Here is a 22,032-nt window from a genome sequence, read left to right on the forward strand (position 1 = left end):
CACAATCCGAGAGCAGGACTAAAGCGGGAGGGCGGCCAAGGCGGAAGAGAGTAGGGAAGGAAGCGCCGCGCGTTTCCAAGATACGCAGGCGGATTCGGCGAGAAAGCACGAAGTATTTGCCCCTCGCTGGAATGGCAATTTTCCCTTACTAGCTCCTAGAAAAGTCAGCCAGGAGCTGTGGGAGGAACCGCCCTCAGTAAAGATGACGGCAGTCACCGTTATCTAAACGCAAGTGAAGCCAAAGCACAGGACCCGGATGTTGTCAGGTAGCCGGTAGACGACCCTGCCAGCTTCCAAGAGGGCGGCTTCGCTGTGCGAATAGGTGAGAAGGCAACAAGGAGGCGCTCAGGAGTCACTTCCGCCCGGTTCTCCTTCCCGCAGTCTGCAGCCGGAGTAAGATGGCGGTGCTGAGGGCTCTGTGCAGCCTCCGGGGCGTCCCGGCCCAGGTGCTGCGGCCTGGGGCTGGAGTCCGACTGCCGACTCAGCCCAGCAGGTGAGATCGAGGGCAGCCTGCGACGCACTTTATCCAAGGCTAGGGCTTCTCAGGTTGGGGACGCTCCATGGGCTCTGTGACTTCCCCCAGAAAATAACCCAGGCCTGTGACCCTATCGTCCAGCCCTGATTTGTTGGGCTACAGGATGCAGTGGCGCCCACTCTGGCGAAGGAGGGGAGAGGGTCTAGCGTTCCTTCGGTCAGAGGTGAAATCAGCGGAGTGGGAGACTGCCTTTTAGCCACAGTAATTTGTATGCACCTTTCCTGTCATTCCTGAGTAGAGCTCAGGCAAAGACCCAGAATGCTCGCTGTCTCTCTGTTGTTGACCTTGAATAAACACTTTTCTCAAGTTCATAGTCACCTGGTTGAGTATATCAATATGATGAAAATATGAAGAAGCTAGGATCCCAACCTTGCATGCCCAGGGGTGATGGGTGAAGTTATTCCAGGAATAAATAAATAGTAGGAATGGAACCTCTAGAGTTATTTTGCCGAAGCTACATTAACTTCAGATCAGTGACTTGGCATTAAAAAATACAGGACATTGGCCAGGCTCGGTAGCTCATGCCTGTAATCCCAATTCTTTGGGAGGCTGAGGTGGGTGGATCACCTGAGGTCGGGAGTTCGAGACCAGCATGACTAACATGGAGAAACCTCATCTCTACTAAAAAACAAAATTAGCCAGGCATGGTGGTGCATGCCTGTGATCCCAGCTACTTGGGAGGCTGAGGCAGGAGAATTGCTTGAACTCCGGGAGGCAGAGGTTGCAGTGAGCCAAGATCCTGCCTTTGCACTCTAGCCTGGGCAAGAAGAGCGAAACTCCGTCTCAAAAAAAAAAAAAAAAAAAAAAAATCCAGGACGTCCTTCCTGGGTCCTTGTGAGAGTGAATGGGAACACAGGACCCAAGCACTGTTCAGGACCTTGTCTAGGATCTGCCTTTAACTCCCCAGAGGTGTTCGGCAGTGGCAGCCAGATGTGGAATATGCACAGCAGTTTGGGGGAGCTGTTATGTACCCAACTAAAGAAACAGCCCACTGGAAGCCTCCACCTTGGAATGGTAAGTGACCAGAGTTGCTGTCCCAACCCACACCCACCCCTGCCCCCAGCTAATTTCCTTTTTTTTTTGAGACAGGGTCTCTCTCTGTCTTCCTGGCTGGAACGCAGTTGTGCAAAAGTGGCTCACTGTAGCTTTGAACTTAGGGGCTCAAAGCAACCTTCTGTCTCAGCCTCCCCAGAAAGCTGGGACAACAGGACTGTGCCACCACAACTAGCTAATTTTGAAAGTTTTCCTTTTGTAGAGACAGGGTCTTGCTATGTTGACCAGGCTAATTTCAAACTCCTAGGCTCAGGAGATCCTCCCTTCTCAGCCTCCCAAAGTGCTGAGATACAGGCTTGAGCCACCATGCCCGGCCTCCAGCTGATTTCTAAGTGCTCTTGAGCTCTCTGTCTTAGGCAAGTTTTAGTCCCTATTCTGTTTGCTTCTTTCACCACGAAATTCACAGACATAATAGTGATAATAACAGGTATTTGTCAAGTAGAGAAGGAAAGAAAGGATGTTGTAGAAGAAAAGGAAGAATAGGTCCCAGTCAATACCCAAAAGTCCCGACCAGTTTAAATCTTAGTGCCAGCTTTTTCCATGTTCAATACGTTTCAGGTTCAATACCTTATCTCCCTCTCCAGACAAAATGGCGGTTTTCCCATTGGTACCCCAATGAAACCTACGTGAATACAAACCATTTTTTCCCCTATCAAAACTAGGTCTTTCTTTTGACTTTTTTTTTTTTTTAAAGACGAGGTTTCACCATGTTGGTCAGGCTGGTCTTGAACTCCCAACCTCAGGTGATCCGCCCGCCTTGGCCTCCAAAGTGCTTGGATTACAGGCATGAGCCACCACGCCCGGCCCCTTTTGGCTTTTCATTTTGATCAGTGGTACCCTCATTCCCCTAATCCCTCAGGATTGAAAGTTTTTTTTTTTTTTGAGATGGAGTCTTGCTCTGTCGCCCAAGCTAGAGTACAGTGGTGTGATCTCGGCTCACTGCAACCTACGCCTCCTGAGTTCAAGCAATTCTCCTGCCTCAGCGTCCCAAGTAGCTGAGATTACAGGCGCCTGCCATAACGCCCAGCTAATTTTTGTATTTTTAGTAGAGACAGAGTTTCACCGTGTTGGCCAGACTGTTGTGGAACACCTGACCTCAGGTGATCCACCTGCCTCAACCTCCCAAAGTGCTGGGATTATAGTCGTGAGCCACCGCGCCCAGCCAGGATTGAAACAATTTAGTCATCTTTGGCTCTTCTATCTTGCCCTCCATGTCTGTGTCCAGTAACCAAACCATGTAGATTCTTTCGTAATGTCTCATATCTGGTCATCTCTCTCTTTTAATTTTCATTGCCATCATTCTTATTCAGATTTATCTTGTATTAGACCCTGGTTATTTTAGGAGTCTATTCACTGAGTTTTTGCCACTGATGTTGTCCCCTTTCCATCTATCCTATACAATGTCATCACCTTCATCTTCCCCAAACATTATTTTACCATATTATTCATTCTCTTGCTCAAAAACCTTCAAAGACACTTCCAGTTACTTTCCACAAACTTAAAGTAACAATAGCTGAATGCTTACCATTTGCCCAACATTTTTGTATGCATTATTTTGTTTAATCTTTACAACAGCTTTATGAGAATATTACCCCAGTTGTGAGGAAATTATGGTCTAGGGAGATTAAAACTTGATTAAGGGCACACAGGCAGATTTGTACTCAGGTCTGTCAGACTCCAAAGCCCATGATGAAGAATTTTGGTTGAAAAGATGGGCTCTGGTTTTAAATCTCAACTCTCCATTTACCAGTGAATAAAGTACCTATTTATAGTATTTTTTTTTTTTTTTTTTTTTTTTGAGACGGAGTTTCGCTCTTGTTACCCAGGCTAGAGTGCAATGGCGCGATCTCAGCTCACTGCAACCTCCGCCTCCTGGGTTCAGGCAATTCTCCTGCCTCAGCCTCCTGAGTAGCTGGGATTACAGGCATGCGCCACCATGCCCAGCTAATTTTTTGTATTTTCAGTAGAGACGGGGTTTCACCGTGTTGACCAGGACGGTTTCAATCTCTTGACCTCGTGATCCACCCGCCTTGGCCTCCCAAAGTGCTGGGATTACAGGCGTGAGCCACTGCGCTCGGCCCATTATAGCATTATTTTAAGGATTAAATGAGATAACATATGCCTGGCACTTGTAAGTCCCCCATAAGTGTTAATTGTTATTAATGATATGTACAGATAACTGAATCACTACCCCCTGATTTGTCCCAATACTCATCATCTCTGTCTTGGGAAGTCCCAGTAGGAATTCCACAGATGTTTACCTTCTTGTTTCTAAGATTTGGCCCATGTTGATTTCATAACCTGGAATGCCTCTTCTTCCTTCTACCTATCTAAATCATTTCCTATATTTAAGCTCGGATCCTACGTACATGGTCTTCCCACTGTTCTTCCCTTCTTTTAAAAACTGAATGGCTGAGGCACTTTCTTGGTAACTTACAAATTTGACCTCTGTTCCTAGTTTTTCACACGTATTTCTTTCCCAAATTAAAATGTAAGCTTCTTGAGGGTAAAAGCTCATTTACTGGGAATAAGCATTAGATATACATTTTCTGACTGGTCGGCCATTCATTGGATACATTTGGAGGGCAGTATATCATAGTAGTTACAATGTTTGGATCCTGGAGCTAAACAGGCTGGGTTAAAATCCTGGTACTGCCACTTACTAGCTTTGTGATCCTGGAAAAGTCATTGAAGCTCCATGGCCTCAGTTTATCCAATAAAATGAGGATAATGATAGTACCTATTACTCATAAGTGCCTAAGGTAGTGCCTGGCACATAATAAAGTTATATAAGCATTATCTATTATTAAAAAGATACTCTATGCACACTGACTATGAACCATGAAAAAAAAAGTATTCTAGGAGATACAGAGTGAGATTCATGGTGTCTGTCATCAGAAAGTTTAGATCTTCCTTTTCCCCATCTAAGGGTCCTCTTCCTGGTTATGGTAGAGATTAGGAAATTAACCAAGTATGGAATGGGGAGTTAGAAGATCTATATAGAGAGGCTAACTCCTTGCTGTCTTTTGGGGGATCCCAAGGGAATTACCATTTAGCTCGGAACTATTTTGTACTTCTCAGATATAGACCCTCCAAAGGACAACATAGTGAAGAACATGAAGCTGAACTTTGGGCCCCAACACCCAGCAGCCCATGGTGTCCTGCGACTAGTGATGGAATTGAGTGGGGAGATGGTGCGGAAGTGTGACCCTCACATCGGGCTCCTGCACCGAGGCACTGAAAAGCTCATTGAATACAAGACCTATCTTCAGGTGTGGGGGGCGAACAGGGGCCTTTTGGTGGGATCTCGGGTTGCTTTAATCTGGGCTTTGCCAGTTTGCTGCCCTTAAAATCTGAGGGGAGGAGGGTGTTGAGAGGAGTAACCCGTTGAGGACACTCTTGGTTGGTTGGGTAGAGGGAAGTGGTAGGGGATGCTTTAGTCATTAGGATTTGGTTTATTCAGCAGCAGTGCTTTGAAGCTGGAGCTACAGTCAGCCTTTGGCTGGCTGACTTTTTGGCTCGCCCCTTTGCCATTACTTGAGTGCCTCAGTTTCCCTGTTACTATGTTATACTAGTGCGTCAAAGCCAGTGTCCCTAGGGACAGGGAAAGAGGAGAGAGAGACGTCAGCTCGCTAAAATGAACAGCTGATTCTTGTATCTTCCAGCTGTCTACGTTTGTTTTCAAAACATTCAGTGAGTCAGAGCAACTGAGAGGGGGTTTATGCCAGAGTTTGCCATTTTTAGGAGAACTTTGTGACCCAAATGATGAGGGTCAGATTTGAAGGAGCTGGATCTCTAATAGGAATCTGAAGTTTTTTTCTCACTGTCATGAAGAAAGCTCCTGATAACAGGATGGTAGGATTAGGATTTAGATCCAGCCCAGTCTCGGGGTGCGCAACGACTAGAACGCAATTCCCCAAGAGGGTCTTGGCAGTGACAGTTTCGGGTTCCGGAGTCTGTGGGTTAGCCCCTGCAGCATTAGCCTCCGTCACAGTGACGTCAGAATAAGAACAGGCTGTCCCAACTAGTAGCATCTTAGCTCCACCCTCTTCCTGGAAGCTAAAGCTGGGTCAACAGACAGCTAGGACTTAGCTTTTCGCATTCTGGAGGAAAGACTGTTTCTACCTGGTGCTCTGTCTTCCTTAATTACCTCACTCTGGCCAGGCGTGGTGGGTCATGCTTGTAATCCCAGCACTTTGGGAGGCCGAGATGGGTGGATCACTTGAGGTCTAGGAGTTCCGAGACCAGCCTGGCCAACAAGGTGAAACCCCATCTTTACTAAAAATACAAAAATTGCCCAGGCATGGTAGCACACACCTGTAGTCCCAGCTACTTGGGAGGCTTAGGCAGGAGAATCACTTGACCCAGGAGGCAGAGGTTGCAGTGAGCCAAGATCATGCTATTGCACTCCAGTGCCTGGGTGACAGAGCAAGACTCTGACTAAAGAAAAAAAAGGGCCGGGCGCAGTGGCTCACGCCTGTAATCCTAGCACTTTGGGAGGCCAAGGCAGGTGGATCACGAGGTCAAGAGATCGAGAACATCCTGGTCAACATGGTGAAACCCCGTCTCTACTAAAAGTACAAAAAATTAGCTGGGCATGGTGGCGCACACCTGTAGTCCCAGCTACTCGGGAGACTGAGGCAGGAGAATTGCCTGAACCTAGGAGGCGGAGGTTGCGATGAGCCGAGATCGCGCCATTGCACTCCAGCCTGGGTAACAAGAGCGAAACTCTGTCTCAAAAAAAAAAAAAAAAAGATGAAACAAACAAACAAAAAAAACGCTCCCTGATACTCCATTTTTTTTTTTTTTTTTTTTTTTTTTTGAGTCAGAATCTCACTCTGTTGCCCAGACTGGAGTGCAATGGTACAATCTTGGCTCACTGCAACCTCCGCCTCCCGGATTGAAGGGATTTTCCTGTCTCAGCCTCCCGAATAGCTGGGATTACAGGCGCACACCACCATGCCCAGCTAATTTTTTTGTATTTTTAGTAAATATGGGCTTTTACCATGTTCCCCAGGCTGGTCTTGAGCTCCTGAACTCAGCCAGTCCACCCACGTCAGCCTCCCAAAGTGCTAGGATTACAGGCATGAGCCACCACGCCTGGCCATGATACTCCTAAGATTGCGTTTCTCCTTCAGTATCTCAGGGTTTTTTTTTCCCCACACCTGTTTGTGAAAGGAAGAAAAGGAAAAATTAATTTATTTAAAAAATAAAAGTATCTCAGGTTTTTTATTTGTTTTTTTTTTTTTTGAGACAGAGTTTTGCTCTTGTTGCCCAGGCTGGAGTGCAGTGGCACAATCTCGGCTCACTGCAATCTCCACCTCCAGGCTTCAAGCATTCTCCTGCCTCAGCTTCCCAAGTAGCTGAGATTACAGCCATGTGCCACCATGCCCGACTAATTTTGTATTTTTAGTAGAGATGAGGTTTCTCCATGTTGGTCAGACTGGTCTCAAACTCCCGACCTCTGGTGATCTGCTCGCCTCGGCCTTCTAAAGTGCTGGGATTACAGGCGTGAGCCACCTGCCCTGCCGAGGACTCCTGACAGTCGTGTCCTGGTGCTAGCTCATTCTGGCTTGCAAGAGTGATTTTCAGGAATTTTGTGAGCCAGTTATTAGAAATTAACTTATATAGGCTAAATATTCAAAGCTTATCACTTCGTTATTCTACCACATTTTACTATGCTCTGCCCTTGAGGTATTTGCTTTCATTGTGTCTGTATGGTGGAAACACTGTATAATGGTGTGTTACTCTTCCCAACGCTGCATTCAGACGAGATCGGGTGCGTTCAGGGTGGTATGGCCGTAGACTAATGCTACATTCAGTTACGTGGTATTGGTAACTTAACATTGGCCATTGTGGGAATATTTTTACCATGGAAATTGGCAAACATGACAAATCAGAGTCCTGCCTTACTTGGAGAACCCATTTTTAAACATTTACCAGCATACTACTGGGTTTTGGGAATTTTTTTTTTTTTTTTTTTTTTTTAGAGACAGGATTTCACCATGCTGGCCAGGCTGGTCTTGAACTCCTGGCCTCAGGTGATCCACCTGCCTTGGCCTCCCAAAGTGCTGGGATTACAGGCGTGAGCTACTGTGCCCAGCTTTGGGATATTTTATCCTGCCTTGTTAGGGCTCCTGAAACTAGAAAGACTTATGCAGCACCAACTTCTGATGCCCACTGAGAGCAAGACTTCAGGCAGCCAGACTGGACTCCTAAGCCTATTAGATGTGACCCACATTCCTCCGTCTTCCCAGGCCCTTCCATACTTTGACCGGCTAGACTATGTGTCCATGATGTGTAATGAACAGGCCTATTCTCTAGCTGTGGAGAAGTTACTAAACATCCGGCCTCCTCCCCGGGCACAGTGGATCCGAGGTATGCACCCCGGCTTCTTCTGCACCCCACTGTGAGCATAGCACAGAGCCTTTTCCACCCCTTCCCCGCTGAACCCAAGCTTAGCATTCACACCCCAGGCTCTGCCCAGACCACCTCTCTGTCAGCCCCAGTGCTTGGCTCCCATATCTTTTCTTCTCCTTGTCTTCACCTCTCCACAGTGCTGTTTGGAGAAATCACACGACTGATGAACCACATCATGGCTGTGACTACACATGCCCTGGACATTGGGGCCATGACCCCTTTCTTCTGGCTATTTGAAGAAAGGGAGAAGGTAAGAGAGAGAGGAAAGGATAGGAATAGGGAGGGAAGTCCAGGAAGTAGAGAAGGTATGAAGGAGATAGGAGACTAAAAGAAGAGAGAGAACATGGGAGAACATTTAGAGGGAGAAGGTCTGTTGAACTTGGTTTATATTTGTAGAAACCATGTCATGAGGGGTTGGTTGGGAACAAGAAGGCAGAAGGTTGGGAAGTAGACCGCCATGGGACCTGGGGGCCTGGGACTTTGACACTAATTCTCAGCATGTCCTAACAAGATGTTTGAGTTCTACGAGCGAGTGTCTGGAGCCCGAATGCATGCTGCTTATGTCCGGCCAGGAGGTGTGCACCAGGTGAGCAGGTCCGCCGTGTCCCCAAACCTCCAGCCCAGGCCTGTTTTCCCTGTGGCCACTGGAGGGCAGTGCTGGCTGATGGAAATGCCAACCCTGTAGCCTGGCAGGAGGGGGTGCTGAGCCGGCTCTCCTTCGCGGAGGCTATGCAGCACTCAATACCACTTCTGTTTGGCTTCTAGGACCTACCCCTTGGGCTTATGGATGACATTTATGAGTTTTCTAAGAACTTCTCTCTTCGGCTTGATGAGTTGGAGGAGGTAAGCTAGGAGTCAATGGGAAAAGTCTCTCTTTCCCCCACAAGAAGGGCTTGCGGGGTTTTATTCCCCAGTTGTAGAGAAATACAGAGGTATCTGAAGAGTGTGATGAAGAGTATTAACACCAGTTTTCTCAATCGATAGTTGCTGACCAACAATAGGATCTGGCGAAATCGGACAGTTGACATTGGGGTTATAACAGCAGAAGAGGCACTTAACTATGGTTTTAGGTGAGGGGAATACAACTTCCCTCCTTAGGAGTGGGGATGGGAGTGGGGGAGTCCCAGCCCACTATCTCGTCTTTTAAGACTTGTTGGCACCCTCCTAGTCGTACCCTGAATGTGAAGGAGAAACAAGGAAGGTGGAGGAAGAATGAGCCTCTATACTTGGTTTGTGAAGAGTGGTCCTTATTCCCATTATGCTCTCCACAGTGGAGTGATGCTTCGGGGCTCAGGCATCCAGTGGGACCTGCGGAAGACCCAGCCCTATGATGTTTACGACCAGGTTGAGTTTGATGTTCCTATTGGTTCTCACGGGGACTGCTATGATAGGTAAGGCCCCAGTCCTTTCTTGGCTGATTGTCCAGCTAGTTTCTCTTGCCTCACTCTTCTCTTTGCCACTTCCTTCTTTACTCTGCTTCTCAGTATCTGTGGGAGCTCTTGTGTGTCTTAAAGCAGGTTGCTCTCAAAGCACTTTCACATACATGGCATTTTTTTTTTTTTTGAGATGGAGTTTCACTCTTGTTTCGCAGGCTGGAGTGCAATGGGGCAATCTCAGCTCACCACCACCTCCCCTTCCTGGGTTCAAGCAATTCTCCTGCCTCAACCTCCTGAGTAGCTGGGGTTACAGGCATGTGCCACCATGCCCAGCTACTTTTGTATTTTTAGTAGACATAGTGTTTCTCCATGTTGGTCAGGCTGGTCTTGAACTCCTGACCTCAGGTGATCTGCCTGCCTCGGCCTCCGAAAGTGCTGGGATTACAGGAGTGAGCCACCTTGCCTGGCCTATGACATCTTATTTTATCTTTACATTATCCTTGTCTTAGCTGGAGCTAGCTTTGGCTGCATTTTATAACTGAGAAAGCTGAGGCATAGAAGTTAGGGATTAGCTGGAATTTTTCTGCAGAAGTGGTTGAGACTGGAATCCTCTTTATCCAATGTTCTTTCTACTAGATTTTTAGCTTCAAATTCTCCTCCTGGGCCGGCACAGTGGCTCACACCTGTGATCCCAGCGCTTTGGGAGGTGAAGGCGGGCAGATCATTCAAGGTCAGGAATTCAAGACCAGCCTGGCCAACATGGTGAAACCCCATCTCTACTAAAAATACAAAAAATTAGCCAGGTGGTGACACATGCCTGTAATTCCAGCTACTTGGGAGACTGAGACAGGTGAATCGCTTGAACCCGGGGGGTGGAGGTTGCAGTGAGCTGAGGTCGCACCACAGCACTCCAGCCTGGGCGACAGATCGAGACTCCATCCCCAAAAACAACAACAACAATTTCTCCTCCTGTTTACTGACCCTGAGTCAGATTTGCTACTGTGTATTTTTTGTTGGTTTGTTTTATTTTTTTTTAACTGGTAGCTACTGTGTATTTTTGTTGTCCATTTGACTCTCACTCATTCTGTCGTCTAAAAAATGTGTAAGGGGTTAATTAAAGAAAGAAATACTATAGGCCATGTTCTGAGAAAATGAGAGGGTTTGGGGAAGCACCCAAGAGTAGAAGCAAAAGACTACAGGGGGCTGGGCCTGGTGGCTCATGCCTATAATCCCAGCACACTTTGAGGGACCAAAGCAGGCCGTTGCTTGAGCTCAGGAGCTGGAGATCAGCCTGGGCAACAAGGTGAAACCTTATCTCTACAAAAAATAGCTGGACGTGGTAGTGCACACCTATAATCCTTGCTACTTTGGAGACTAAGATGGGAGAATCACTTGAGCCCAGGAGTTCAAGGCTGCAGTGAACTGTGTACCCCTAACTCAAAAAAAAAAAAAAAAGACTGCAGGGTTTATATGGGTGGCCAAGCCAAGCAGAGATGCTATACTTGGAGAAAAGATTGGGGAAAGTTGACCTACCCCTTTTGAGGTTGGCCAGAGGGCATCCTTCCCAGCCCATACCTGCTCCTCTGACTGTTCTTCTCTTGTTCTGTCTTATCTACTTCAGGTACCTGTGCCGGGTGGAGGAGATGCGCCAGTCCCTGAGAATTATTGTACAGTGTCTAAACAAGATGCCTCCTGGAGAGATCAAGGTTGATGATGCCAAAGTGTCTCCACCTAAGCGAGCAGAGATGAAGGTTGGCCGCAGGGAGGGGGAAAGCGTGGGGTGTTGGAAAGGGGCCAGTGGCTGGGGAGGAGTATCCTTGGATTAAATCCTACCTTTCAGTTTTCTTTCTTTGTTTCTTTTTTTTTGAAACAGAGTTTCATTCTTATTGCCCAAGCTGGAGTGCAATAGTGCGGTATTGGCTCACTGCCATCTCTGCCTCCCAGGTTCAAGCTATTCTTCTGCCTCAGCCTCCCAACTAGCTGGGATTACAGGCATGTGCCACCATGCCTAGCTAATTTATTCAGTAGAGACAGGGTTTCACCATGTTGATCAGGCTGATCTCGAACTCCTGACCTCAGGTGATCCACCTGCCTCGGCCTCCCAAAGTGCTGGGATTACAGGTGTGAGCCACCACGCATAGCCCAGTTTTCTTTTTATAGAGAGTTCACTGTATAAGAGATTTTTAATCTCCCATAGCTCTCTTGTTTTATTCTGTATCCTCTCTGCTTACTGACTTACACGTGGATTTAGTCTTCCTGAGAGTAGAGATTATTTTCTGTGCTGGGGGAAGGACTAGGAGACAGAGTTTGGATTTGGTTTATTGAGGCTCCCTTTTTCCTCTCTTCAGACTTCCATGGAGTCACTGATTCATCACTTTAAGTTGTATACAGAGGGCTACCAGGTTCCTCCAGGAGCCACATATACTGCCATTGAGGCTCCCAAGGTGAGGAGAGGAGGGGAAGGAAAAGACCATATGTGGAGCAGGTAGCTAAAGATAGATGTTTAACAAAATGCTCGTTCATCAGTGAGAAAGAAAACAGCAGGATGAATAGAGGTTTTCTTGGCAGAGAAAAGTACTCTTCCTGTTAATAGAGACACCCAACCTTCTTCCTTGAACAGGGAGAGTTTGGAGTGTACTTGGTATCCGATGGCAGCAGCCGCCCTTATCGATGCAAGATCAAGGCTCCTGGTTTTGCCCATCTGGTAAGAATCAATCCCAGCAACTTTAACTCCAATGAATTAACCCAGTAATTTACTGAACTTGGTTGAGTTTTTTATGAACTCCTTTTCTTTCTCCTCCCACCTTGCAAATCTTATCTAACTGTTGCCATCTCAATCTCCCCAGGCTGGTTTGGACAGGATGTCTAAGGGACACATGTTGGCAGATGTCGTTGCCATCATAGGTATGAGGCCTATTGTGTAGTAGAGGGATCCTGGACAAAGGAGTTGGGGACGCCCACTGGGGACAGAAGCAGAACACTTCGTGCTCACCGTGGGCATGGGCACAGACTCAAGTCCACAGTCTCTCGAGCACAGTAATGGGTTCTGGATCTTTGGTGAAACCACTGTTTGTTTTGCCTCACAACAGGAAGATAAGTAACATCACTTTTTTCCTCCATCCTCTCACCTCCTAGGTACCCAAGATATTGTGTTTGGAGAAATAGACCGGTGAGCGGCGGAGCAGCGTTTGATCCTCCCTGCCTGTTAGCTTCTGTGGAGCCTGTCCCTCACTGGAAACGGGCCTGTGTGTGTGTGTGTGTGTGTGTGTGTGTGTGTGTGTACACGTTCATGTACACTCGGCTGTCAGGCTTTCTGTGCATGTACTAAAAGAGAAATTATAATAAATTAGCCGCCTTGTGGCCCCTAGGCCTAAACTTCTGGTATGTCTTTCTCAGTACCTTAGTGTCCTTCACCTTGACTGTAAACCTAAGAGTGCTCATTAGCCCTCCATTCCTGTTAGAGTCCGTCGATCTTTGCAATTTTTCCTGCTCGTCTCCACCCCCTTCTCTGACTCTTGTCCTTTCCACTTCTGCATTCCACGTTTCCTCTTTCCCCTCAGTTCCCCTCCTGCTCGAACCTTCTCAGTGCCCACATAAATTGGTAAGCCACTCAAATCAAGACTTGGGGTAAGGTTCCTATAGGGAGGGAAAGGGCTATGATGGGGTCTGAGGGAATGTCGACGGGTAGTTTAGCACAGATAAATTTCTGAACCAGGCGGAGTGGAAAATGGCAGATATAGACAGCCTTTCCCGAGCGTGAGAGTCTCCTCATTCTATGGGTTAGGAGTTGGTCATCAAAGGGTGAGGCCTAAGAGCCCAGATCTCCCAGCTCCCTTAGTTGGCCCTTCCGGGAGCCGCCCGGTCTCTTGTGCAGGAAGGGGAAGGGGCCGAAGTGTGGGGGAAGGCGTGGCAGGAAGGAGGGTACTCTGTGGTCAGGGAACTGCTCGCCGAGCACAGCTGCACAGTGCTGTCAGAGCGGCCGATCGCCAGCCCAAGATGATTCCAGCAGTGGTCTTGCTCTTACTCCTTTTGGTTGAACAAGCAGGTAAGAGGGTTTGGTGTGGGATACTGCAAGCTGGCTCCAGGGTGGAAATCCAGAGCATGGGTCTGAGGGCTGAGTCAAACACGCATGAAGGAAGTCTGACAGTGGGCAGGTGAGCATAGGGAGACCCTGAGGCTGGTTCGTTCTATCCCAGACTCAGGGCACCAGACTCATAGTTCCCTTCTTTCTTGTTGCCGTCTTACCTCATCCCAGACTTCTTTGTTCTTGTATTAATATTATTTTGGAAACAGAGTCTCGCTCTGTCACCCAGGCTGGAGTGCAGTGGCGCGATCTCGGCTCACTGCAACCTCCACCTCCTGGGTTCAAGCGATTCTCCTGCCTCAGCCTCCAGAGTAGCTGGGACTACAGGCGCCAGCCACCATGCCCAGCTAAGTCTGGTATTTTTAGTAGAAATGGCTTTTCACCATGTTGACCAGGCTGGTCTTGAACTCCTGATTCAAATGATCCACCCCCCTCGAACTCCCAGAGTGCTGGGATTACAGGTGTGGGCCACTGCGCCCAGCTATTATTACTATTAAAAAAAGACAGGTCTTGCTACGTTGGCCACATTGGTCTTGAACTCCTGGCCTCAAGCAGTCCTCCCACCTTGGCCTCCGAAAGTGCTACTGTTCCTGGCTGACTTTTCTCTTTTCATGGTTGATAGAAAGTGGCAGGGGAAGGGTCTGGTTGTATGGCATGAAGAACTGGTCTGGTGAAAAGCTTCATTCCCCATGATCAGCATTTCCCATGCAGTGCCTTTGGTCTTGTCTGCTGGGAGCTGATCTCCAGCTGGTTTAATATACAAAGCACCCTGCGTGCCTGTAATCCCAGCTATTCAGGAGGCTGAGGCAGAAGAATCGTTTGAACCCAGGAAATGGAGGTTGCAGTGAGCCAAGATCATGCCATTGCACTCCAGCCTGGGTGACTGAACGAGACCTGGTCTCAAAAAAAAAAAAATAAAAATATATATATATAGATATAGATATATATACACACACACACACACACACACACACACATACAGATATATACAGAACCCTTTAGGAAGGTAGGGATCTGTCCTTGTTCTTGGGAGTGAGACAAACAGATGTGATTGCTATTTCTGTGGATCGTTGCTAATGCCCCATTCTGTCAGCAGTTGATATGAGGGTGGGCAGCGTGAGATGCCCAGTTCCAGAGACCTGAGTGTCAGCTGAGAAACAGAGGCAGAAATAGGAAAGTCTCTGCAGCTCGAAGACTCCAGTCACTGCATTTAAGAATTCTCACTTCTCGTTCACTCTGGGTTGTCTGTGCTGGATTGGTGTGTGTGTGTGTTGGTGGCAGCTGGGTGTCAGGGAGGAGGAGGTCAGTAAACTTCAGGGAAACTGGAGAAATTGAAAGAGAATGACTGGGGAGGAATTCCAGCAGCCTAGCTGAGAAGGTGGGAGCAAGTATTAAGTTAGCCCCTGGTCTGCTGCCTTGGGATGAAGAAGGAGGGGGGTGCTGAGGCACAAAGGCAGGCATGGGCTTTGGAGGCAGAAAACCTGCGTTTGAGTTCCAGCTCTGTCACTTAACTCTGGCTCTGAGTGAGTTACTTAGCTTTTCCGAGCCTTGGTTTTGTCATCCAACAAATGGCGATGATGATGTTTCCCTCACAGGGTAGTTTTAAGATTTGTGCAATATCATGTGTGTGAAAGAGTGTTGCAGAAGAAAGAGTTCTTGGCCGATGTCAGCATTTGACCGACATTGGTCACATGTACCCTACCGGTCCTCTGATAGGGGGCAAGAGCAGTCTCTGGAGTCCAGACTTGATTTGATTTTTTAAATTGCACAAAACTTCCCCTCTCAGAGGCCCAGAGAGTGAGTAATAGGGCAGAGTAGCAGGAGCTGGAATCCGTATAGCTTGTGATCATTCCCCGAGCCTTGTGTGCAGGGCCAAAGGCGTCTATAAGGCCTGGGAAAAACAGACATGCTTTTTTTAAAAAAAAAAAACATATTTAAACGTCTTGTGGTGGGACACAAAGCAATAAGGCTGAGGCTAGGAGATGACTAGTAATAGAGTAATTGCCTTCTCTCCCTTCCCCAGCTCACATCCTTCCTGTCCAGCCCTCAGCCACAGGTCACAGGACTTGGTAGAGACACTTCTGTGGTTTCTTCACTGAAATTTGCCACTGCCCCTCCCTCCCACTACCCCTCTCAGATGAGGTTTTGGTTTCAGTCCAGTGGACTCAGATGGGTCCCCTGAGGTGGATAAAGTGCTCAATGGTGCCTGAAGAACCCACAGTGCTAAAAAGTAAAGGTTGAAAGGTTGGGGGCTGAGGGGCAAGTCCTCAATTATTAGTAGATGTTAAGTCCCATCTCAATAGAACCCTCACGCTTCCTCTCCTAGCCCTACCCTACGAGACGGAAAGGTAAGAGCAGGGGGAGTCCAGAGAGAAACAAAATGCCTTCCCTTAGAGGGATCCCCTCCAGGCCCTATCCTGCCTCCCAGAACCCCTTCCCTTCTCCCCTCTGAGCACCAGATCCTCCCTGATGCCCCTGACCCCATGGGCACCCTTTATCCCCTCAGCGGCCCTGGGAGAGCCTCAGCTCTGCTACATCCTAGATGCCATCCTGTTTCTGTATGGAATTGTCCTCACCCTCCTCTACTGTCGACTGAAGGTAGTGCAGGGAGTCGGGGGAGGTGGGGGAGGGGTAGTGCGGGGAGTGGGGGAGGTGGGGGGGAGGGGGGTGCGGTAAGCACTGGAAGAGGAAGTGGGAAAGTGGGAGGGGGCAACAGCAAGGATTCAAAGAGAGGGAATAAAAGGGGAGTCCCCACAAAGTTTGGAGGGAAGGGGATGGGCCACTAACCTTTACTGATAACCTTTCCCCCATTCCAGATCCAAGTGCGAAAGGCAGCTATAGCCAGCTATGAGGTATGGACCCTCCCACACCTGGTGTCAACAACTTATCAGACCCTCAGCCCTTCTGGGGCTCTAGCCTGGGGTTCTGGCCTCTGGGGGAGCATGCGTCTCAGGTGCTGATCTGCATAAACCTCAGAGGCCTACCTCCCTCCTTATCTAGCCAAGCCAAGAGTGAAATGTTTGGCGGGTGACAGGGAAGAATCAAGCGTAGAGTGACGAGGGATATGTGAGAGACTTGGGTGTGGTACGTCGGGTGTATGTGTGTGCTTATAGCCATGTGGACAAATGTGTATCCGTGGCCCAGAGCATCCATGTGAGTGCCTTCTAGTCCAAGTCGGCTGGCTGCTCACCCCCCCACCATGCTTCCCCGGGTGAGGAAGATGCTGAAGGGCCCTGGATGTGTGGGTCTCTAATGCTTTGCTTCTTTTGTCTCTGCAGAAATCAGATGGTGTTTACACGGTAAGTGTCCCTGCCTCCCCATCCCGAGAAGTCAGCACAAGAGGGTGGGATTTTGAGCAACCTTTGGAAGGGGCGGGGCCTGTGGAAGTGGGCGGGGCCTCTGGTGGGCTCCAGCGCCTGATCATCTTTTGACTTCCACCTCCAGGGCCTGAGCACCAGAAACCAGGAGACTTATGAGACTCTGAAGCATGAGAAACCACCACAGTAGCTTTAGAACACATGCGGTCGTATTCTTCTTCGGCTTCTTGTTCTTCCAGTCCTCATGGCTGGCATCACGTATGCCTGCACGCCATTAACGCCAGCTGGCCCTACCCCTACCCCTATAATAATCCTGTGCCCCCAAATTAATATACACCGGTGGTTCCTCCTCCCTATTTTGTTTGTTTGTTTGTTTTTGAGATGGAGGAGTTTCGCTCTTGTTGCCGGGGCTGGAGTGCAATGGCTCCATCTCGGCTCACCACAACCTCTGCCTCCTGGGTTCGAGCCATTCTCCTGACTCACCTCCCGAGTAGCTGGGATTATAGGCATGCGCCACCACACCCGGCTAATTTTTTCTGTGTGTATTTAGTAGAGACAGGGTTTCTCCATGTTGGTCAGGCTGGTCTTGAACTCCTGACCTCAAGTGATCTGCCTGCCTCAGCCTCCCGAAGCGCTGGGATTACAGGCATGAGCCACCACACCCAGCAATCCTTCTCCCTGTTAAAGACGTGCTCAGATGCTATTCACAGACATTTATATTCTAGTCTCACTCTCTTGTCCTACCCTTCTTCTCTTCCCCATCCCCAACTCCAGCTAAAATATAGGGAGGGAGAATCACCAATAAAGCTGCCACAGACTGGACTCCATTCATTCATTTATCATATATTTATTCAGTCAGTCTCTACTAAGCACTAGATACAGTTTTTCAGTTCCGGAACTCACAGTCTAATGGACTTCAGGGCTGTTTTACTCAATTGAGGGATGAACGCTGACTGGGCTGGGGGAGGGATAAAACCTTTGACCTCTAGGTGCTCTGAGGACAGAGCTGGAGCAGGGCGTAGTGTGTTGGGAGTCTAGGCATATTTGGAAACGTAAGAAATGACTTCTGTAGCAGCATAGCCTTCTGTATTTGACAATTGAACCAAGGTTGGGTTGCAGGGGAGCCTGGCTTTCCCAAGATAGTCACCAATCCAGACATGCATGTGGGAATGAGCATAGCTGAAAAGCCAGATATGCAGAACGGATGGTGTGACTAGGGCTGTGTGAAGCTCCTAATAGGGTTTATAGGAGTAGTGAATTTTCAGGGCAGCTGGGGCAAGAGGGACCTTGGAGAGCTGGATGGGTTAGTGGTAGGTAAGGCAAAGAAAAATGAGTTGGGTCCAGACGGGGGGTCGTCTCCCTCAAGTGCACGGGTGGTGGTCAAGGCCCTGTCAGTGCCTATCCTGTTTCTAGAGCTAGCAGGAATAGTTGCCTGGAAGAATTTAAACCTCAGAAGATGCTGCCAGTCCTGCTTGTGACCCACAGTCTTCTCAAAATGGGTCTAGAGACTCCAAGCGTATCCCTGCCACACCCTCAACCCCCACAGTGCTGCACACCACTTCACACTGCATAGCGACTTACACTTTTCAAAGCATTTTCCAGCTCATTGTACCATTTGATCTGCTAATTAACCCTGTGAGCAAATTCAGGCTCTTTGAAGTGAATTAACCTGTCCAAAGTCACCTTGCAAGGAACCAACTGAGATCTCCTTTGTTCCTGCACATTTTGCCACATGAGAAAAACTGGATGTTGGGAAAGAGAAGGGGTAGTGAGTAATCGTGAATGGTGAGGGTCTTAAAGGCCAGATGAAGGAGGTTGATCAGCATCTGGAAGGAACTGGAGCCATCTCCAGTGTCTGGGGGGAAAGGTGATTTCAGATGAGATATGAGAAATGAGCCAGGGTAGGGAAGTAACTCTTCTGGGTTTTTTTTGAGATGGAGTCTCACTCTGTCACCAGGCTGGAGTACAGAGTACAGTGGCGTGATCTTGGCTCACTGCAATCTCTGCCTCCCAGATGAGGCGATTCTCCTGACTCAGCCTCCCGAGCACTTGGGACTACAGGCATATGCCATCACGTCCAGCTAATTTTTTTGTATTTTAAGTAGAGACAGGGTTTCACTATGTTGGCCAGGCTGGTCTTGAACTCCTGACTGCATGATCCACCCACCTCAGCCTCCCAGAGTGCTGAGATTACAGGTGTGAGCCTTGGTACTTGGTCTAGCTCGGTACCTGGCCTAGATAAGAGGTTTTTCTTTTTTGTTTTATGTTTTTTGTTTGTTGTTTGTTTTGGGATGGAATTTCACTATTGTTGCCCAGGCTGGAGTGCAATGGTGCAATCTCTGCTCACTGCATCCTTTGCTTCCTGGGTTCAAGCAATTCTCCTGCCTCAGCCTCCCTAGTAGCTGGCATTACAGGTGCCCGCCACCACACTCAGCTAAGTTTTTGTATGTTTAGTAGATATGGGGTTTCACTATGTTGGCCAGGCTGGTCTTGAACTCCTGACCTCAGGTGATCCACTTGCCTCAGCCTCCCAAAGTGTTGGGATTACAGGCGTGAGCCACCATGTCCAGCGATAAGGGGTTTTAAATGGAGAAATTAGAGCACTTCTAGGGAAAGGAGCAAACCCAAGTCTTTTATTGTGGGAAACAGGGAAACAGTGTTCTCCCAGCTCAGAAGGGAAAGGAGGGTCTGGGATGACTCCTCTGGAGTAATTTTTGGGAAGATTTCTTTTCTTCAAGGAAATTATGAGAGGCATCCTCATTTTCTTTTCTTTCTTTCTTTCTTTTTTTAAGATGGAGTCCCACTGTGTCACCCAGGCCAGAGTGCAGGGATGTGATCTCAGCTCCCTGCAACCTTCGCCTCCCAGGTTCAAGCAATTCTCCTGCCTTAGCCTCCTGAGTAGTTGGGATTACAGGCACCCACTACCAAATCTAGCTAATTTTTGCGTTTTTAGTAGAGACGGGGTTTTACCATGTTGGCTGGGCTGGTCTGGAACTCCTGACCTCAAGTGAATCATCTGCCTCAGCCTCCCAAAATGTTGGGATTACAAGTGTGAGCCACTGCCCCTGGCCAGGGTACCGTCATTTTCTATGACCCAGAAATCAAGACATTCAGTTTGTGAATCCTTCCTTCCTCTCCTAGCTCCATGTGCATCGCAAAGGCTCTTCAGCGTTCTCCTGCAGAGTTGTGCGCAGCCTGTAGGAGACTCTCTGGGTTTGGGGAATGATCACGGCACCCTTACCCTGTCGTTTCCATCAGTTGTGTCTTCAATACTTTCTTCACCCCTTCACACCCAAACTTCTCTCCTTCTAGAAGCAGATTTTTCCTTTTTCTTCATCTTCTCCTCCCCCACTCCCCTACTTTTTCCAGTCCCCCAAACATACCAGACTCACAGCTAGATTCCTTCAGCATTTATTGTAGCAAAGTGTGGGTAGGGAGACGAGCTCTAGGCCTGGCCAGTGAGTGTTCCAGAGGCCAGGTGGGGTTAGAAGACAATGGTCTGGACACTTCACTTGGCAGCAGGAGGTGTTCTGAGTTCCACGAAATAGTTCAAGAAGTTAACCAGATCCGTTCCAGCTTTCTTGACCAGGGGTGTCAGTTGCTCCTTTGACTTTTCAAAATAAGCCCTGGATAGGTGGGGCGATTAGAGTTTAATTTGAGGGACCCTAGGCACTGGCAGGGACCTTGGTGGTGGTGGGAGGTCAGAGCAGGCTGACTCAGGTCCCCAAACTCTAGTGCCTGGTCCATCGCATGGCAAAGCCCCTAGGTAGGAGTAGAGGCAAGACCTTTGCTGGGCAGAGGAACAGACTTCAGAGACTGAAATTCAAGGCCCAGTTCTTGCTGTTCCTCTCTGTCTAAGAGACATGTGGGATCTGTGGGTGATGAAGGAATTTTTCTCTCCAATTTAAGCCTAATCTGCCCTAATCCCCACCCCTTAGTTCAGTCTTCTGAGGGACCTCTCATCTTCCCTTCTTTCTCTCCATAGTTCCACAGCGCTTGAACTCCTTTCCCTGAGACTTACTTGGCCTGGGCCTGAAGCTCTGAGCTCTTGACCTTCTCCATCAGGTCCTTGCCATAGTCAGACACGGTCTGGAAGTACTGAGACACCAGGCTTTCCACACTCGACTCCTCTGCCTGTCTTCGAACCAAAGCTCCTGCACACACACACACACATTCTTTTCAGCTGGGTCCACAGCAATGAGTCCTGGCCTCCTGCCATACCTCTGCCAGTACCCACCCCAGCTCTCCGCCCCTCCCCAAAATGGTATCCAGCCAGATCTTTGGATGGCTTTCTGGGCTTTAGAGAGGGAATGATCTTTCTTTTGAGCCCTCTGGTTGCCAGACCCGGACATAAGAGCACAGGGAGATAGGTAGCTATAACCGCCAGCAGCTTCTCCCTCTGACCCCCTCTCCATATCATACCCACCTTCGAGGCTGCAGATGGTGAGGAGCAGCACAGTTGCTGTGAGCAGCTTCATGTTGGTAACAGTGGTGAAGGCGGCCTAGGAAGAGGGTGGTGGGGGTTGGGGGGACACTGAAGCCAAATGGGCTTCAGCTCCTCCCCAGGGATCTCCCTACCTGCTGCCCATTGCAGTCTGGCTCTCTCCCTCTCTACAACTGAAGCCCAGGCCTCTTTGGATGCTGCCCACACCTCTCGCCTCCCCATCTTACCCAGTCAGCGTCTCTGTCTTTGGCGCCTGTGCCAGCCCTGGCTGGAGAGGTAGGGGCTATATACTACGTGTCTGTTTACCCACCCCCGTCAGGTGACAGGAACTATTGATGGGCCCAGTGGGGCAGGGACCATTTTGGGATAAACAAGTTGGAGAAATGGGGGAGGAGAAGACAAGCACATGGGAGACTGACTCATGGTGATGGGGTGACAGGCAGGGGGTACAGCCCTTAGTGAAGACTAAGGGGGTACGCTTCAGTATATTTGAGGTTCATTCTTTCGAGATCTGAGGTACGTGGATTTGAATGCAGCAGGAAGCAGGGTTTGAAGTTATTTCTCTGGAAACCTCTAACTTATCAACCCCTCAGCTTGTGGTATCTTTATTTCATTACGGGTAGATCTCATCTCCCAACTTTATCCCGCTTTACTGTGACTTGGCAGAGTGATACTGGGGAGCAGAAGAAGGGAGAAAGGAATTGAAATCAGAGACAGGGCTGAGGGCTATGGGGCTTAGGGGAATGAAGGTCAGGGTTAGAGGGCAAGTGTAAATGATTTTGTTCCTTTTTGAGTTAATGTGT

At 48.7% G+C, this 22,032-nt stretch overlaps 3 protein-coding genes across 3 annotated transcripts; 2 read left to right on the forward strand and 1 right to left on the reverse strand.

Moving 5' to 3' along the window:
* The first annotated feature begins 158 nt into the window (after nt 1-158).
* Nucleotides 159-12,759, forward strand: NDUFS2 (NADH:ubiquinone oxidoreductase core subunit S2). The gene is made up of 14 exons (XM_012449613.2): nt 159-493; nt 1,443-1,549; nt 4,670-4,860; nt 7,846-7,966; nt 8,146-8,258; nt 8,520-8,594; nt 8,774-8,851; nt 8,993-9,078; nt 9,280-9,399; nt 11,006-11,135; nt 11,733-11,828; nt 12,005-12,088; nt 12,231-12,288; nt 12,520-12,759. The coding sequence occupies exons 1-14, from the start codon at nt 399-401 to the stop codon at nt 12,555-12,557; spliced, it is 1,392 nt and encodes a 463-aa protein (XP_012305036.1). The 5' UTR covers nt 159-398; the 3' UTR covers nt 12,558-12,759.
* Nucleotides 12,760-12,847: 88 nt separating this feature from the next.
* On the forward strand, nt 12,848-17,607 carry FCER1G (Fc epsilon receptor Ig). The gene is made up of 5 exons (XM_012449614.2): nt 12,848-13,429; nt 15,975-16,066; nt 16,285-16,320; nt 16,747-16,767; nt 16,913-17,607. The coding sequence occupies exons 1-5, from the start codon at nt 13,381-13,383 to the stop codon at nt 16,973-16,975; spliced, it is 261 nt and encodes an 86-aa protein (XP_012305037.1). The 5' UTR covers nt 12,848-13,380; the 3' UTR covers nt 16,976-17,607.
* Nucleotides 17,608-20,180: 2,573 nt separating this feature from the next.
* Nucleotides 20,181-21,524, reverse strand: APOA2 (apolipoprotein A2). Its single transcript, XM_012449612.2, has 4 exons — nt 21,457-21,524; nt 21,212-21,287; nt 20,807-20,939; nt 20,181-20,411 (listed from the first exon to the last, which is right to left on the reverse strand). The coding sequence occupies exons 2-4, from the start codon at nt 21,261-21,263 to the stop codon at nt 20,294-20,296; spliced, it is 303 nt and encodes a 100-aa protein (XP_012305035.1). The 5' UTR covers nt 21,264-21,287; nt 21,457-21,524; the 3' UTR covers nt 20,181-20,293.
* Between the last annotated feature and the right edge of the window lie 508 nt (nt 21,525-22,032).

This window comes from Aotus nancymaae, unplaced genomic scaffold (genome assembly GCF_030222135.1).
Source record: "Aotus nancymaae isolate 86718 unplaced genomic scaffold, 86718_ANA_hifiasm-v0.15.2.pri h1tg000108l, whole genome shotgun sequence".
Taxonomy (NCBI): domain Eukaryota; kingdom Metazoa; phylum Chordata; class Mammalia; order Primates; family Aotidae; genus Aotus; species Aotus nancymaae.

Coding starts and splice junctions, on each gene's coding strand:
- NDUFS2 (XM_012449613.2), top strand. CDS start 399: ATGGCGGTGCTGAGGGCTCTGTGCAGCCTCCGGGGCGTCCCGGCCCAG. Junction 8,259..8,519: donor TATTTGAAGAAAGGGAGAAG/GTAAGAGAGAGA, acceptor TGTCCTAACAAG/ATGTTTGAGTTCTACGAGCG. Junction 8,595..8,773: donor GGCCAGGAGGTGTGCACCAG/GTGAGCAGGTCC, acceptor TTTGGCTTCTAG/GACCTACCCCTTGGGCTTAT.
- APOA2 (XM_012449612.2), bottom strand. CDS start 21,263: ATGAAGCTGCTCACAGCAACTGTGCTGCTCCTCACCATCTGCAGCCTC. Junction 20,940..21,211: donor CACCATCTGCAGCCTCGAAG/GTGGGTATGATA, acceptor GTGTGTGTGCAG/GAGCTTTGGTTCGAAGACAG. Junction 20,412..20,806: donor GAGCTTCAGGCCCAGGCCAA/GTAAGTCTCAGG, acceptor CCACCTATCCAG/GGCTTATTTTGAAAAGTCAA.
- FCER1G (XM_012449614.2), top strand. CDS start 13,381: ATGATTCCAGCAGTGGTCTTGCTCTTACTCCTTTTGGTTGAACAAGCA. Junction 13,430..15,974: donor CCTTTTGGTTGAACAAGCAG/GTAAGAGGGTTT, acceptor TTATCCCCTCAG/CGGCCCTGGGAGAGCCTCAG. Junction 16,768..16,912: donor AATCAGATGGTGTTTACACG/GTAAGTGTCCCT, acceptor TTCCACCTCCAG/GGCCTGAGCACCAGAAACCA.